Raw genomic sequence first — 13984 nt, 5'->3', positions numbered from 1 at the left:
TACTCAGTGCCAGGCACTGTACTAAGCACTGGGGTAGATATAAACTCATCGGGTTGGACACAGTCCATGTCCCTGATGGGGCTCACAGTCATAATCTGTGGGCTATCATCTCAGCTCCACCACTTGGCTGGGTGACTTTGGGCAAGTCACTTAATGTCTCTGTGCCTCAGTTACCTCATCTGTAAAATGGGGATGAAGACTGTGAGCCACACATGGGACAACCTGATGACCTTTATCTACCCCTGCGCTTAGGACAGCGCTTGGCACATAGTAAGTGCTTAACAAATGCCATGATTGTATTATTATTGTTATTAATCCCCATTTTACAGATGAGGTAAATGAGGCAGGAAGAAGTTAAGTGTCTCGCCCACGGTCTCTCAGCAGATAAGTGGCGGAGCAGGCATTAGAACCCAGGTCCTCTGAGTCCCAGAACCGTGCTCCTTCCACTAGGGCACGTTGCTTCTCAAGTCTTTCCGAGGTTGTTTTTTTCTGGTCTGCCCCTTTCCCTTTGAACTTGCAATAAGTCACGACAAGTATATGGTCTTTCCCCCCTCAGGATATATCCCTCTGTGAGATCCCTATTCTGCCTTGCATGTGCTGGTCTTAGTCCAGCTCGACTATCCTATCAGCTTCTCACTCATCTCCCTGCTTCTGATTTCTCCCCACTCCAACCTGTACTTCACTCTGCTCCCCAGATGATTGCTTTAAAACCTCCTTCTGCACCCATCTCCTCACTCTTTAAAAACCCCCAAAGGATATCTAGTCCTCTCTGCATTAAGCCGAAACTCCTGACCATCGGCTTTAAAGGCACTTCATCAGCTCTCTCCCACTTACTTATCCGCTCTCTTCTCCCACTCTGCTCCAGCTCACCCTCTTTTTCCCTTTCAAAATTACCCTCTCATCAGGCCTCGTTCTCGACATTCCCACTTTTTTTTCAATGGAATTTCTTAAGTATTTACTACACGCCAGGCACTGTACTAAGTGCTGGGATAGATACAAGATAATCAGGTTGGACACAGTCCTGGTCCTACATAGGACTCACAGTCTTAATCCCCATTTTACAGATGAGGTAACTGAGGCCCGGAGAAGTTAAGTCACTTGTCCAAGGTCAAATAGCAGGCAGAGAGCAGAGCCGAGCTGAGAACCCAGACCTCTTGACTTTCAGGCTTGTGCTCCTTCCACAAGACCCCTGTCTCCTCCGTCCCTCCACGCTCACAGATCAGACAGAGAGGAGGGTCACAGGTCACAGTAGAGCTTTATTCCACGCCTCCACACGCAACCCAGACCAGCCCCCTTCCTCCTCCTCGGGCCCCAGAATCCTCTGGCTTCTCAGGGAGGAGGAGGAGAAAAGAGGGGAGGCAGGGACTGCAGAGATGGTCAGAGTCGGGGCTCAGAATCAGAGACAAAGATAGCGCTGTGAAGCCCCAGTGACGGAAGGAGGGACGGAGGGAGGGAAGTGGCAGTGGGGAGAGCCGTCAGGCATCAGACACTTGCTTGGTCAGGGGAGCTCCCCCTTGGTCTCCGGCCACGCTATAAATACTCTTCCTGCAGAGCTGAGCCTGCTCCCGAGCCAGGATCTGGAAGATGGAATCAGTGGACAACAAGTGGGCCTGGCCAGCACAGCTTGTCCCCATCCTGGCCATCCGGACCCTCGGTCCGCCCGCCCCCCACCCCCGGCCGGGGCCCCCGCCACTCACCGCCTGCAGGACCTGGTCCTTCAGCTCCCGGTGGCTCAGGGGCCGCTCCGCCTCCTGCTGCTGCAGGAATTCAGGCTCCTCCCTGGGCACAGCCGGGGTTAGAGCCCAGGAGTCCCCAGCCACCCCACCCCACGGTCCAACCCTTCCCCCACCAGAGTCCGGCAGCTCTCTCCTCACTGCCCCGTCCGGGCTCAAATCCATCCCCTCCGCCATTCTTACAGCCTCCCTCACACCCCAAATCCTCTCCTCTCCATCCCCGGTTCCATACCCATCGGAGGGGAGTCGGGGCTGGCTGGGGTAGGGCCCAGGCCCCTCATGTCTCTGCCCCAAGAGAAGGCAGGCGGTGGCCTCCTCATCGTAGTTCGCCTTGTCGTCCTGTGGGGTTGTGGGGCGGGGAGGGAGTCAGTCAGTCAATTGTATTTATTCATTCATTCAATCATAATTATTAAGCGCTTACTGTGTCCAGAGCACTGTACTAAGCACTTGGGAGAGTACAATACACAATAAACAGACACATTCTCTGCCCACGAGCTTTACATTCTAGAGGTGGGAGAGACAGACATTAATATAAATAAATTACAGATATGTACATATTTATTGAGCGCTTACTGTGTGCAGAACACTGTACTAAGCTCTAGGGAGAGTACAGTATAACAATATAACAGACACATTCCCTGCCCACAATGAGCTTCCAGTCTAGAGGGGAAGACAGACATGAATATAGATAAATAAATGATGGATATGCATGTAAGGCGCCCAGGGCGTGGAGGGGGAGGGATACCAATGGAGGAGAGATCAGGGGCGGGGGTCAGAGGAGCAAGGTAGGCAACATGGAAGGGGAGGGGAAGGGAGTCAGCAGATAAAAGCCCAGCGTAGATCAGGGAGAAGGTTGGTAGACAGGGAATATGGGCGAGAACCTGGAGAAAGTGGGGGGAAAGCAGGAGGAGGACCGAGACAGGAACACAGGTGGAAAGGGTCCCGGGGCAAGGGGGTAAGAAAGGACATGGAGGGAGGAAGGAGAGAAGGCCCATTGGAAGGGGACATAGAAGAGGAGCAGAGGCTCAGCTCTTTCCTTCATTCCCACACCGCTGCCCCACTCCTAACCCGTTCCCTCTTATTCCTTCTGTCCACCTCCCTTTCCAGCTAAGGCCTGAGGAAGGACCAGTTCTGGGATGAACTGGGAAGGGGTCATCTGGGTCCACCCTCTGCTTCATTGCCAGCTGAATCCTCTCTATCCAGGACCCCCCACCCCTAGCCCAAAGCTCCTCAGAAGTCCTCACCCCTTCCCTCCTCCTCCCCGAGTCCCTCCAGCCTCCCTTTCCCTCCTCCAGTCCCTTCAGCCTCCTCTCCTTCAACCCCCCACTCCTCCTCCAACTTCCCCTCCTCCAGTCCCTCCAACCTTCCTTCTCCTCTGGTCACTCCATCCTCCCTTCCTCCAGTCTCCCCTCTCCTTCTCCAGCCTCCCCCTCCTTCTCCAGTCCCTTCAGCCTCCTCTCCTTCAACCCCCTACTCCTCCTCCAGCCTCCCCTCCTCCAGTCCCTCCAGCCTTCCTTCTCCTCCTCTGGTCACTCCAGCCTCCCTTCCTCCAGCTTTCATTCCCCTTTCCCCCTCCAGCCTCCCAGCCTCTTCACCCTCCCTTCCCCCCACCACTTCGAGTCTCTCTTCCTGTCTCCCAGCTCCCCTCTTCCCCTCTGATTGACTTCGCCCCTTCCCTTCTAGCTTTCTCACCTTGGAGTCCAGGAAAGCCTGGGTGGTCAGCAGCTCCCCGAGCCGCCGCTCGATGAGGGCAAAGAAGACCCCCATGTTGTTGTCCTGGACTTGCGTCCCCCCGCCCAGCAGCTGCTCCAGGGTCGTAGAGTCACAGCTCATCTGTGTAAAGATGGCTTCGATGCCTGGGGTGGGTGGACAAACGAGACGATGGAGCCACGTACCAAAATGCAGTCACCCACCTCTTTCAGCTCCATGAATGACAATAATAATAATAACAATAATGTGGTCAATGGTATGTGTTCAGCGCTTACTATGTGCCAAGCACTGTGCAAAGCAATGGGGTAGGTATGATGCAATTAGATTGGATCCAGTCCCCCGTCCCACAGGGCGCTCACAGTCTAATGGGGATAGGGAATAGGTATCTTAGTCCCATTTTACAGATGAGGAAACTTGAGACGTGGAAAAATCAAGTGACTTACAGTCTAGAAGAGGCGAGAGGCATTAAAATAAATTGCAGAAGCAGCATGGCTTAGTGGAAAAAGCCTGGGCCTGAAAATCAGAGGCTGGGTTCTGGGTTCTAATCCCAGCCCCACCATGTACCTGCTGCGTAACCTTGGGCGAGTCACTTAATTTCTTTGTGCCTCAGTTCCTTCATCTGCAAAATGGAAATTTGATATCTGTTCTACCTCTTATTTTGATTGTGAGCCCCATGTGGAACCTGATTACCCCGTATCTACCCCAGTGCTTAGTAGACTGTAAGCCCGTTGTGGGCAGGGAATATATCTTTTTGTAGTTATACTGTACTCTCCCAAGCCCATAGTTCAGTGCTCTGAACACAGAAAGTGTTCAATAAATATGACTGAATGAATGGAGTGCTTGGAACATAGTAAGTGGTTAACACTTACCACAATTATTATTAATGATGTGGACACAAATGCTGCATATTTCTCCTTACTCCAAGATCCCACCCCCTTTGCCCTCTGGAATCCCAGTCTCCGAGACCCTGAGCCTGGGCCCCCCAGGGGCTCACCAGCTTTGAGCAGTTCCAAGGTCTTGGCCATGGCCTGAATTTTCTCTGTAAGCTGCTTGGCTTCCTGCCCAACCACCTCCTGCTGCTCCTCGAGGGCTGCCAGTTCCTTCTGCTGCTTGGCCAGACTCTCCTCCTTCCTGGACACACACATGGCCTGGGCCTGCTGGGTCTGGCAGAGGCCAAACAGACAAAGACAGGGCGTGGATGTTGGGATAGGAACGGCAAAGGCCGGGGTGGGGGGTAGACCGGACAGGGACTGGAGGGAGCCCGGGGGCGGGGTGGCGATCAAGGGGTGAGGAGTCACAGGACCAGAGTTCCCATGGGAAGGCAGTGTGGCCTGGTGGAAATAATAATTATGATATTTGTTAAGCACTTACTATGTGCCAGGCTCTGTACTAAGTGTTGGGGTGGATACAAGCTAAATCGAATTGGACATAGTCTCTGTCCCACAAGGGGCTCACGGACCTAATCCCCATTTTAAAGATGAGAACTGAGGCACAGAGAAGTGAAATGACTTTCCCAAGCCACACAACAGGCAAGTGGGGAGCCAGGATTAGAACCCATGATCTTCCGACTCCCAGACCCGGGCTCTATCCACTACCCCATGCCGCTTCCAGGAGATGAATCTACTCCCAGCTCTGCCCCTAGCCTTCTGTGTGACTGCTTGACTGTCGTCAAGTCACTTAACCTCTCTGGGGCTCATTTTCCTCATCTTTAAAATGGGAACAAGATAGATGGTGAGTCCCAGGTGGGATAACCTTGATCTGATAACCTTGATCTGATAACCTAAAGCTTAACACATTCGTGCTTAATATATGCCATAATTATGGGTCAGCGGGTCAGAGCAGTGGGGTTATGGAGCTGGGAGATGTAGAGTGAGAGGGTTCACAAAGTCAGAGGTCCTCGGGTCAGAGGGAGTGAGGGATTTCAGGTTTGAGGAAATCACAGGTATCGGAGCAGCCGGAGTCAGGAGTGACCCGAGGTCAGAAGTCACATGGTGAGGGCACAGGGTCAGAAAGTAGCCACACGGGTGGCCCGCTCCTTCTTCCCACCTCCTGGATCTCTTCCCGAAGCCGCTCCAGTTCGTGGTTCTGCTCATTGACGTAGTTGAACTGGGCAAATTTTCGTTCCTCCACTGGGGGAAGAAAAGGGGATAAAGAGGAGGTCACGCACAAGGGACACGGGTTAGCAGCGTGGCCTAGCGGAAAGAGCCTGGGCTGAGAGTTAGTGGGCCTGAGTTCTAGTCCTGGTCCTGCCACTTGTCTGCTGTGTGACCTTGGACAAGTCACTTAACTTCTCTGTGCCTCAGTTAACCTCATCTGAAAAATGGAGATTAAGACTGAGTCACATGTGGAACATGAACTATGTCCAATCTGATTAGCTTTTATCTATCCCAGTGCTCAGTACAATGCCTGGCATAGAGAAAATGTTCAACAAATAATTTTATTTTTTTTTAAAGAAAAAGCACCCAGATCCTCCTCCAGACTGGGCCTTCTACTCCCAATACTGCCTCCTTGAGCTCTGGGTCTACTCTTCCTTTGGAAATCCCTCTAATGATAATAATGGCTTTTTGATAAGGATTTACTACTTGGTAAGCACTGAACTAGACATGAGATAATCTATCCCTAACCCACACAGGGCTCACAGTCTAAGAAGGAGGGAGAAAAAGTACTGAATCCTCATTTTTCAGATAATAAATAATAATAATGTTGGTATTTGTTAAGCGCTTACTATGTGCAGAGCACTGTTCTGAGCGCTGGGGTAGATACAGGGTAATCCGGTTGCCCTACGTGAGGCTCACAGTTAATCCCCATTTTACAGATGAGGTAACTGAGGCTCAGGGAAGTTAAGTAACTTGCCCAAGTTCATACAACAGGCAAGTGGCAGAGCCAGGATTAGAACCCAGGTTCCCTGACTCCCAGGCCCAGGCTCTTTCCTCTGGGCCATGCTGCTTCTCGGCGTCTAACTCAAACCCCAATTCTGTCTTCTCTCACCCATTTTTCCCTCCCCACCCCTCTACAACTCTAGTCCCTTTCCCCAGCCCAACATCAGAACTCTGGGTCTGACCAATGACCAATGGCTCAACCCCGCCCGGCCCCTGTCTCTATCATGGACACCAAAGACGCTTGGAGAAGCAACACATTAGCTGCCCTCCTTGTTATCCTTCAATTAACCATTGGTGTTTATTGAGGACTCAGAGAAGCAGCGTGGCGCAGTGGAAAGAGCACGGGCTTTGGAGTCAGGGCTCATGAGTTCGAATCCCAGCTCTGCCACTTGTCGGCTGTGTGACTGTGGGCAAGTCACTTAACTTCTCTGTGCCTCAGTTCCCTCATCTGTAAAATGGGGATTAAGATGGTGAGCCCCACGTGGGACAACCTGATTCCCCATGTGTCTACCCCAGCGCTTAGAACAGTGCTCTGCACATAGTAAGCGCTTAACAAATACCAACATTATTATTATTATTATTAAGATGGGAAGATCAGTGGTCTGTCAGATGTGGAGGGGCAGGAAGTTCCGGGCAGAGGGGCTGACTTTTCTCCCCAACAACCCATCAGGGCCTCTTCACCCCCAAATCCACCTAAATTCTTCTCGAGCCTGCTCACTTCTCTCTCTGGAAACCCATCGGAGAGGCCCCAGTCCCCTGACCCCCAAGCGCCCCCTCCCCGCCCCCCAAAAAACCCGACGGCACCTTCCAGATATTTGTCCACGAGCTCCCGGATGTCTGTCTCGCCTGTGAGTTCTTCAAGCTCCTTCAGCATTTTCTTGTAGCTCTTCGCCAGCGCCTTCCGGGGGTCTCGCCGTTTCCCTTCTGCCTTCTCCCGCTCTGCCAGGCCACCGTGGTCGGGGGCGGCCAGAAGGTAGGGTGGGGAGCAAAGGAGAGCGGTGGGGAAGAGGTCGGGAGAGGGGACGGAAGGAAGACGGGGGTTGGGGCGGAGGGAGGAGCGGGGAGTGCGGGACAGACGAGAGTAGGTTCCGGGGAACGGTGAGGATGGGACAAAAGGGAAAGAAGAAAAATGGAGGCAGGATGACCGGCCAATGGAGGCGGGGGAAGGAAGGAGGTGATGGGATGAGATGAGGGAACCAAACTAGCAACTGAGCCCCTCCCCTAAGCTTCTGACCCAGAGTCGGTCAGTCAGTCGTATTTATTAAGCGCTTTGTGAAGAGCACTGTACTAAGTGCTTGGGAGAGTATTATATAACAATATAATAGACACATTCCCTGCCCACAGTGAGCCTACGGTCCTTTTCACCCAGCCCCCAGCCTCTTGCTTGACCACCTCCTGCCCTCTAGGCCACTGTGGATCTCTCTCACCCTGCCTGTCTCCCCACTGGGTCCGTCCCCTACCTCACCCAGGGTGCCCTCCCTCCCTCTGACGCTGTCCTTTCTCTCCAGGGGACCACCTCCACCTCCCCCTGCCTCCGCCTCCGGGGCTCCCTCACCCCGCCGCCTTCGGGCTTCCAGCGCCAGGGGATCCAGCGCCCGCTCCTGGCTCTTGAAGGTCAAGAAGAGCCGCAACCGCTCCTCGTGGTCCAGCAGCCGCTGCAGTTCCCTCAGTTCCCCTCTGCGCTGCATCGCCTCCTTCTCTGCCTTCTCTCGCAGCTGCGACGTTTTCCCCTGCGCCTCTTCCCTGGGCCACCCGTCGACAGAGTGGGTCCTTGCAGCCCTTGACCTCTGAGGACCTCCTCCTCCTCCTCCCCACTCCATTCTTTTTTTGGGGGGGCCTGCCAAGGTCACCCCGACCCTCTCCCCCAGCCTCCTTCCTGCCTTTGGGGAGGGACAGTCCGTCAAGCCATGAATCAACGGCTTCTCTTGGCCGTCTATTAAGCGCTTGGGAGAGTCAACGGAAATGGGATGGAGACCAAGAAGGTGGGAGGAAGGAGGCTGAAGTCCCAGCCGGGATGGACTGGGGGAAGAGGGCCTCCCTCCTTGCCCTGCCACTCCCTCATCAATCATTTTTATTGAGCGCTTACTGGGTGCAGACCACTGCACTACGTGCTTGGGAAAGTACAAGAGAACGGTCACATTCCCTGCCCACTACGAGTTTACCGTGCAGTAGCTCCTTGTGGGCAAAGGACTCCCGCTGCACTTTCCCAGGCATTTAGTACAGTGGGCTGCATTCGTTAGACACTCAATATTTCCCATTTCTCCTCCTCTTAGGTAGATGTGGGTACCTGGCACCAAAAGCAGAGGTCGAGGATTCGATGTGGGCCGCGATGGTCTGGGAGGCATGGTAGTGTTCCTGGCGGGAAGGCACGGGGGGCCGTGAGGCCGGGGCAGAGCGGAATATCCACCTGGGGACCCTGCCGTCCCAACTCTACAGCTGGAGGTCCCGGGGGGTGGGTGGTTGGGAGGCAGGGAGGCCCCAGGGGAGGGGGCAGGAGGGTCTGGACTCTCGGGGGTGAAAAGGGCCTAACCTTGAGCAGTCGGTTGTGGAGACGCTGAAACCAGCTCCACTCCACTTGCAGCAGGCGCAGCTCCTTTCTCAGCTCCGCGTTCTGCCCCAGCTGGGTGTTGAAGTGATTGCAGGCCTGCCGAAGGGGGTGGGAAAGGGGAAGGGACGATGACGAGCAGGGGAGAAAACTCCCACTTGCCCGGATCCCCCCCAGCCACTTAGTACATTGCTTGGCACGTAGTAAGTGCTTAGCGAATACCGCAATTATTATTATTATTATTATTATTCTGCCTGAGCCACAGTGCCAGCCTGTCTCAACTCGACCCGCTGCCCGGGGCCATTCTGAAGGTGAATCCAGACCTCGCTCTCGTGCCCAGTGGCTGCAGCGCCCCAGCGGCTGGGCCGTCACCCTCCACCCCGATGGAGCCGAGGGAAGGGGGAATAAAGGGTGCAAATCCAAGTGCTGGAGCGACACAGAAGGGAGTGGGAGAAGAGGAAACGAGGGCGAAGTCGGGGAAGGCCTCTTGGAAGAGGTACGCCTTCGATAAGGCTTTGAAGGGGCGGAGAGGGATCGTCAGTCGGACATAAAGAAGGCGTTCCAGGTCAGAGGCAGGATGTGGGCGAGAGGTCGGCGGCGAGATTGTCGAGATTGAGGTGGAGTGAGTAGGTTGGCATTAGAGGAGCAAAGTGGATTGTAGTTGGAAAGCAGCGAGGGAAGGTAAAACGGGGCAAGGTGATTGAGGGCTTTAAAGCCGACGGTAAGGAGTTTCTGTTCGACTTGGAGTCGGATGGGCAACAACTGGAGGTTCTTGAAGAGTGGGGAAACATGGACTGAATATTTTTGTAGAAAAAAATGAACCGGATTACAGAGTGAAGTACAATGCCTTGCAGGTAGGAAGAGCCCAATAAATTGATTGATTGGGAGGGGCAGGCTCCTCAGAGTCCAGGACGCCCTTACCGCTACCTTCTTCTTTATGTTAACTGCTATCATCCCCTTCTCCCCTGAGCCCCTATTCTCTTAGGCTCCTGTCCCTGACATTTCCTTGCTCTTGGCTTCCCCTCTCCTCAGGTAACCGACCCCTCAGCTTCACCATGTTTAACTGGTTCTCCAGGATCTTCACCCTTCGTTGGGCCTGCGTTGCTTGGTGTTGGGAGAGGCCAGTGGCGTGGGACTCCCGGTGTAGAGATAGAATCCGTTTTTCCCACTCCTGGATCTAAGGGCCCAAAGGGGGTGGGAAGGAATGTAATGGTCACTACATGTTCCCTCTGGCCTGCATTTCTGGGTCTTGGCTCGCCTAGCCCCATCCGGCCAGCCCTTCCACCCTGACTCTCTCCATACCCCATCTCTTCCGCCCAAAACCTCTCATTTCCCCCAAACCACCCCCTTCCCACCACACTGCCCTCCCCTCATTCCCCTCATTTTACTCACGTCCTCCCGCCTCCCCCCTCCTCTGGCCCATTTCCCGTCCCCTCCCTGCTCTCCCTGCTCTCCTGTCTCCCCTGGCCCTGACTCCACCTCCCCTCATCCCCGTCCTCCTCCGGGTTCCCCGCCCTGCATGCTGTTCATCCCACCTGTTTGTCCAGTTCCTGCAGTCTGTTCTGTTCCTGTTTCACCTTCTCCTGCACCTGGTCCTGCTGCTCCAGCAAGCCCCTCAAGTTACGCCCGTTCTCCTGGTCCCGCCGCCGGTTGGCTCGACTGTCCAAGGCCTCAATGTTGATGAGAAGCTCTGCCTGTTCTTCCTTCAGACGGGCGATCTTCCCTCTGCCAGTCCCCAGAGGGAAGCACAGTCCGCTTCAGGGAAACTGAGGACACGGCAGCCAATATCTTCCCCACCAAGGACTAGTTCCCTCAGGACCCTGGATGTCCCAAACCCAGTTTCTCCCTCCTCCTTCCTCTCCCAAAGAAGCAGTGGGGCTTAGTGCAAAACAGAGCAAGGTTGGGAGTCAGGAAACCTGGGTGCCAATCCCAGCTCTGTCACTTGTCTGCTATGTGACCCTGGGCAAGTCACTTGACTTCTCTCTACCGCAGTTTCCTCGTCTGTAAAAGGAGGATTAAATATCTATTCCCCTCTCGCACTGTGAGTCCCACGTGATGAGGACTGTGTCTGATCTGATTACATCTACCAAAGTACTTAGTAAAGTTTGGGCATATAATAAGCACCACATTTTAAGTTATATAATTATTATTATTATTACTCTTTGTCCCCAGTCACCTTCCAGACCCAGGTGTCCTGCCCCCACCTCTTCTCTCAGCACTCACGTCCTCATCTTCCTCCCAGGCCCCTCCCCCAGGTTCTCTTCCCTTCAGGGCAGGGGGTCCCCCAGGCTCTCCCTGCTCCAGACCCCAATCCCCTCGGGGGCTCCAGGGGCCCAGCTCCCTTCACTCACTGTTGCCGTCGGATGACATTTTGGGTCTCAGTGTTATAGGACTGCATGCTGCGCTCCATCAGTTGGCATTTCCGCTGCAGTCGCTTCACCTCTGTTTCCGCAGCTAAGATAATCGTAATTATGGTGCTTGTTAAGCACTTACTATGTGCCAAGCACTGTTCTAAGCACTGGGGAGAAACAAGTTAATCAGGTTGCGAAGTGTCTTTCCCATACGGGGCTCACAGTGTTAATCCTCATTTTACAGATGAGGTGACCGAGGCCCAGAGAAGTGAAATGACTTGCCCAAGGTCACACAGGAGATAAATGGGGGAGCTGGGATTAGAACCCAGCTCCTTCTGACTCCCAGGCCCAGCCTCTACCCACTAAGCCACGCTGCTTCTCTGCTAGGAAGGGGATGGAGGAGCTGGCCTAGGGGGGCAGCTGGGTTCACCCCAGCTCTGTTTCTCCAGTCATTTAATCAAATTTGCAGTATGGCCTAGTGGCAAGACCACGGGCTTGGGAGTCAGAGGACATGGGTTCTAATTCCGGCTCTGCCACTTGTCTGCTGTGTGACCTTGGGCAAGTCACTTCACTTCAGCGTGGCTTAGTGGAAAGAGCACAGGTTTAGGAGTCAGAAGACGTGGGTACTAATCTCGGCTCCGCCACTTGTCAGCTGTGTGACTTTGGGCAAGTCACTTAACTTCTCTGTGCCTCAGTTACCTCATCTGGAAAATGCGGATTAAGACTGTAAGCCCCACCTGGGACAACCTGCTAACTTTGTATCTCCCCCAGCGCTTAGAACAGTGCTTGGCACATAGTAAGCACTTAACAAATACCAATTATTATTATTATTCTCTGGGCCTCAGTTACCTCATCTGTAAAATGGAGATTAAGAACGTTGAGCCCCACGTGGGACAACCTGATTACCTTCTATCTAGCCCACTGCTTAGAACAGTGCGTGGCACACAGTAAGCACTTAGCAAATATCATTATTATTATTTATTAAGCACTTACGGTGTGCAGAGCACTGTACTAAGGGCTTGGGAAAGTACAATATGACAATAAACGGGGACATTTCCTTGCCCATCCTCTCTTTCCGAATCAGCTACCACCCTCTATCCACACCTCCCCATCCCTGCCCCGGTCCCTGCTACCCCCAGGGCCCTGCCCAGCCCCCGGTACCAAATCCATCGGAGTCGGTTACGCTGATCTCGGAGCGGGCGGTGGTGGTCCACCCGCCAAAAGCCATGGTGGTCTTAGGGGGAGGTAGGCCGGGATGGAGGAGGAGGCGACGGGGAGTTGGGTGGCCGGTGGCCGGGGATCAGGAATGGGATCGGGAATGGGATCAGGAGTGGGTCCAGAGGGAGACCGGGCTGCTCCGGCTCCCGTGTTTGGTCCGGTTGCCTAGGAGACGTCTCCTTCCTCCGATGCCGACCCCGGTTACCAGGTTACCTGCGGGGGGGGGGGGAGGCGGACGTTGCCGGGGTAACGGGCGAGGACGCCGCCCCGGGGGTTGGCCCGGAGGAGGCTGGGGGAGCGGCCTGGAGCCTTCGTAGTTTGTTAATGATGTGTCTATATCTATGATTCTATTTATCTTGATGATATTGACGCCAGACTACTTGTTTTGTTCTGTTTTGCTTTGCTGTCTCCCCCTTTTAGACTGTGAGCCCGTCGTTGGGCAGGGATGGTGTCTCTCTGTTGCCCATTTGTCCACTCCAAGCGCTTAGTACAGTGCTCTACACATAGTAAGCGCTCAATAAATACAATTGAATGAATAAAAGAATGAGTGAGGGGTGGGGGCTCCGGGGGCAACCGGGAGAAGGGGGCGGGAGCCCATCCATTGCGCCTGCACGACCAAGGCCCCGGGCCCTCCCGCCAAAACAGTTCATTCATTCATTCAATCTCATTTATCGAGCGCTTACGGTGTGCAGAACACTGTACTGAGCGCTTGGAAAGTACAGTTCGGCAACAGATAGAGACAATCCCTGCCCCACAACGGGCTCACGGTCTAGAAGGGGGGAGACAGCCAGCAAAGCAAAAGAAGTAGGCAGACATCAATAGCCTCAAAATAGATAAATAGAATTAGGGTCCTTCCCTCGCCCTTTGCAGCCTTGTGCTGTTCGCCCCCGCCGCTCTGGCCATGCCCAGCACAAACCACGCCCCTTATTAACCACGCCCCTTATTGATCACGCCCCCTTATTGATCACATCCCCGGGACACGCCCCCCTACCGACTGTGGGGTCCCGAGCGGCGATCCTGGCCCTGGGGTGACCACCAGCAGACACGGGAGTGGTGCAGAGACGGAGACTCATACAGACATAGGCAGGCAGCAGAGAGTCAAGGAAAAGGTTCATTCAGTCGTATTTACTCAGCGCTTACTGTGTGCAGAGCACTGTACTAAGCGCTTGGGAAAGTACAATGTTCATTCATTTGTTCAGTCGTATATATTAAGCGCTTACTGTGCGCAGAGCACCATACTAATAGCTTGGGCGAGTACAGTGTTCATTCAGTCCTATTTGCTGAGCACCTGGGAGAGTACAATATTCATTCATTCAGTCAGTAGTATTTATTGAGCATTTACTGTGCGCAGAGCACTGTACTAAGCGCTTGGGAGAGTACAATATTCATTCAGTGAGTCGTATTTATTGAGCGCTTACTGTGTGCAGAACACTGTACTAAGCGCTTGGGAGAATACAATGCATCAACAGACAGACACATTCCCTGCCCACGACGAGTTTACAGCCTAGACGACGAGTTTACAGTCTAGGAGATGTGAGAGATGTATGG

The 13984-nt window shown here is 53.9% G+C and overlaps 1 protein-coding gene across 1 annotated transcript; it reads right to left on the bottom strand.

Moving 5' to 3' along the window:
* Positions 1-1236: 1236 nt before the first annotated feature.
* ODAD1 (outer dynein arm docking complex subunit 1) lies at positions 1237-12633 on the bottom strand. The gene is made up of 14 exons (XM_029072840.2): positions 12380-12633; positions 11219-11321; positions 10403-10592; positions 9922-10044; positions 8853-8966; positions 8610-8677; positions 7878-8065; positions 7127-7261; positions 5490-5572; positions 4438-4606; positions 3426-3589; positions 1966-2072; positions 1698-1779; positions 1237-1577 (listed from the first exon to the last, which is right to left on the bottom strand). The coding sequence occupies exons 1-14, from the start codon at positions 12444-12446 to the stop codon at positions 1476-1478; spliced, it is 1695 nt and encodes a 564-aa protein (XP_028928673.1). The 5' UTR covers positions 12447-12633; the 3' UTR covers positions 1237-1475.
* Positions 12634-13984: the final 1351 nt, after the last annotated feature.

The sequence above is a fragment of the Ornithorhynchus anatinus genome, chromosome 10 (assembly GCF_004115215.2).
Source record: "Ornithorhynchus anatinus isolate Pmale09 chromosome 10, mOrnAna1.pri.v4, whole genome shotgun sequence".
NCBI classification, from domain to species: Eukaryota; Metazoa; Chordata; class Mammalia; order Monotremata; family Ornithorhynchidae; genus Ornithorhynchus; species Ornithorhynchus anatinus.
This window is presented reverse-complemented; position numbering and strand designations above follow the sequence as displayed.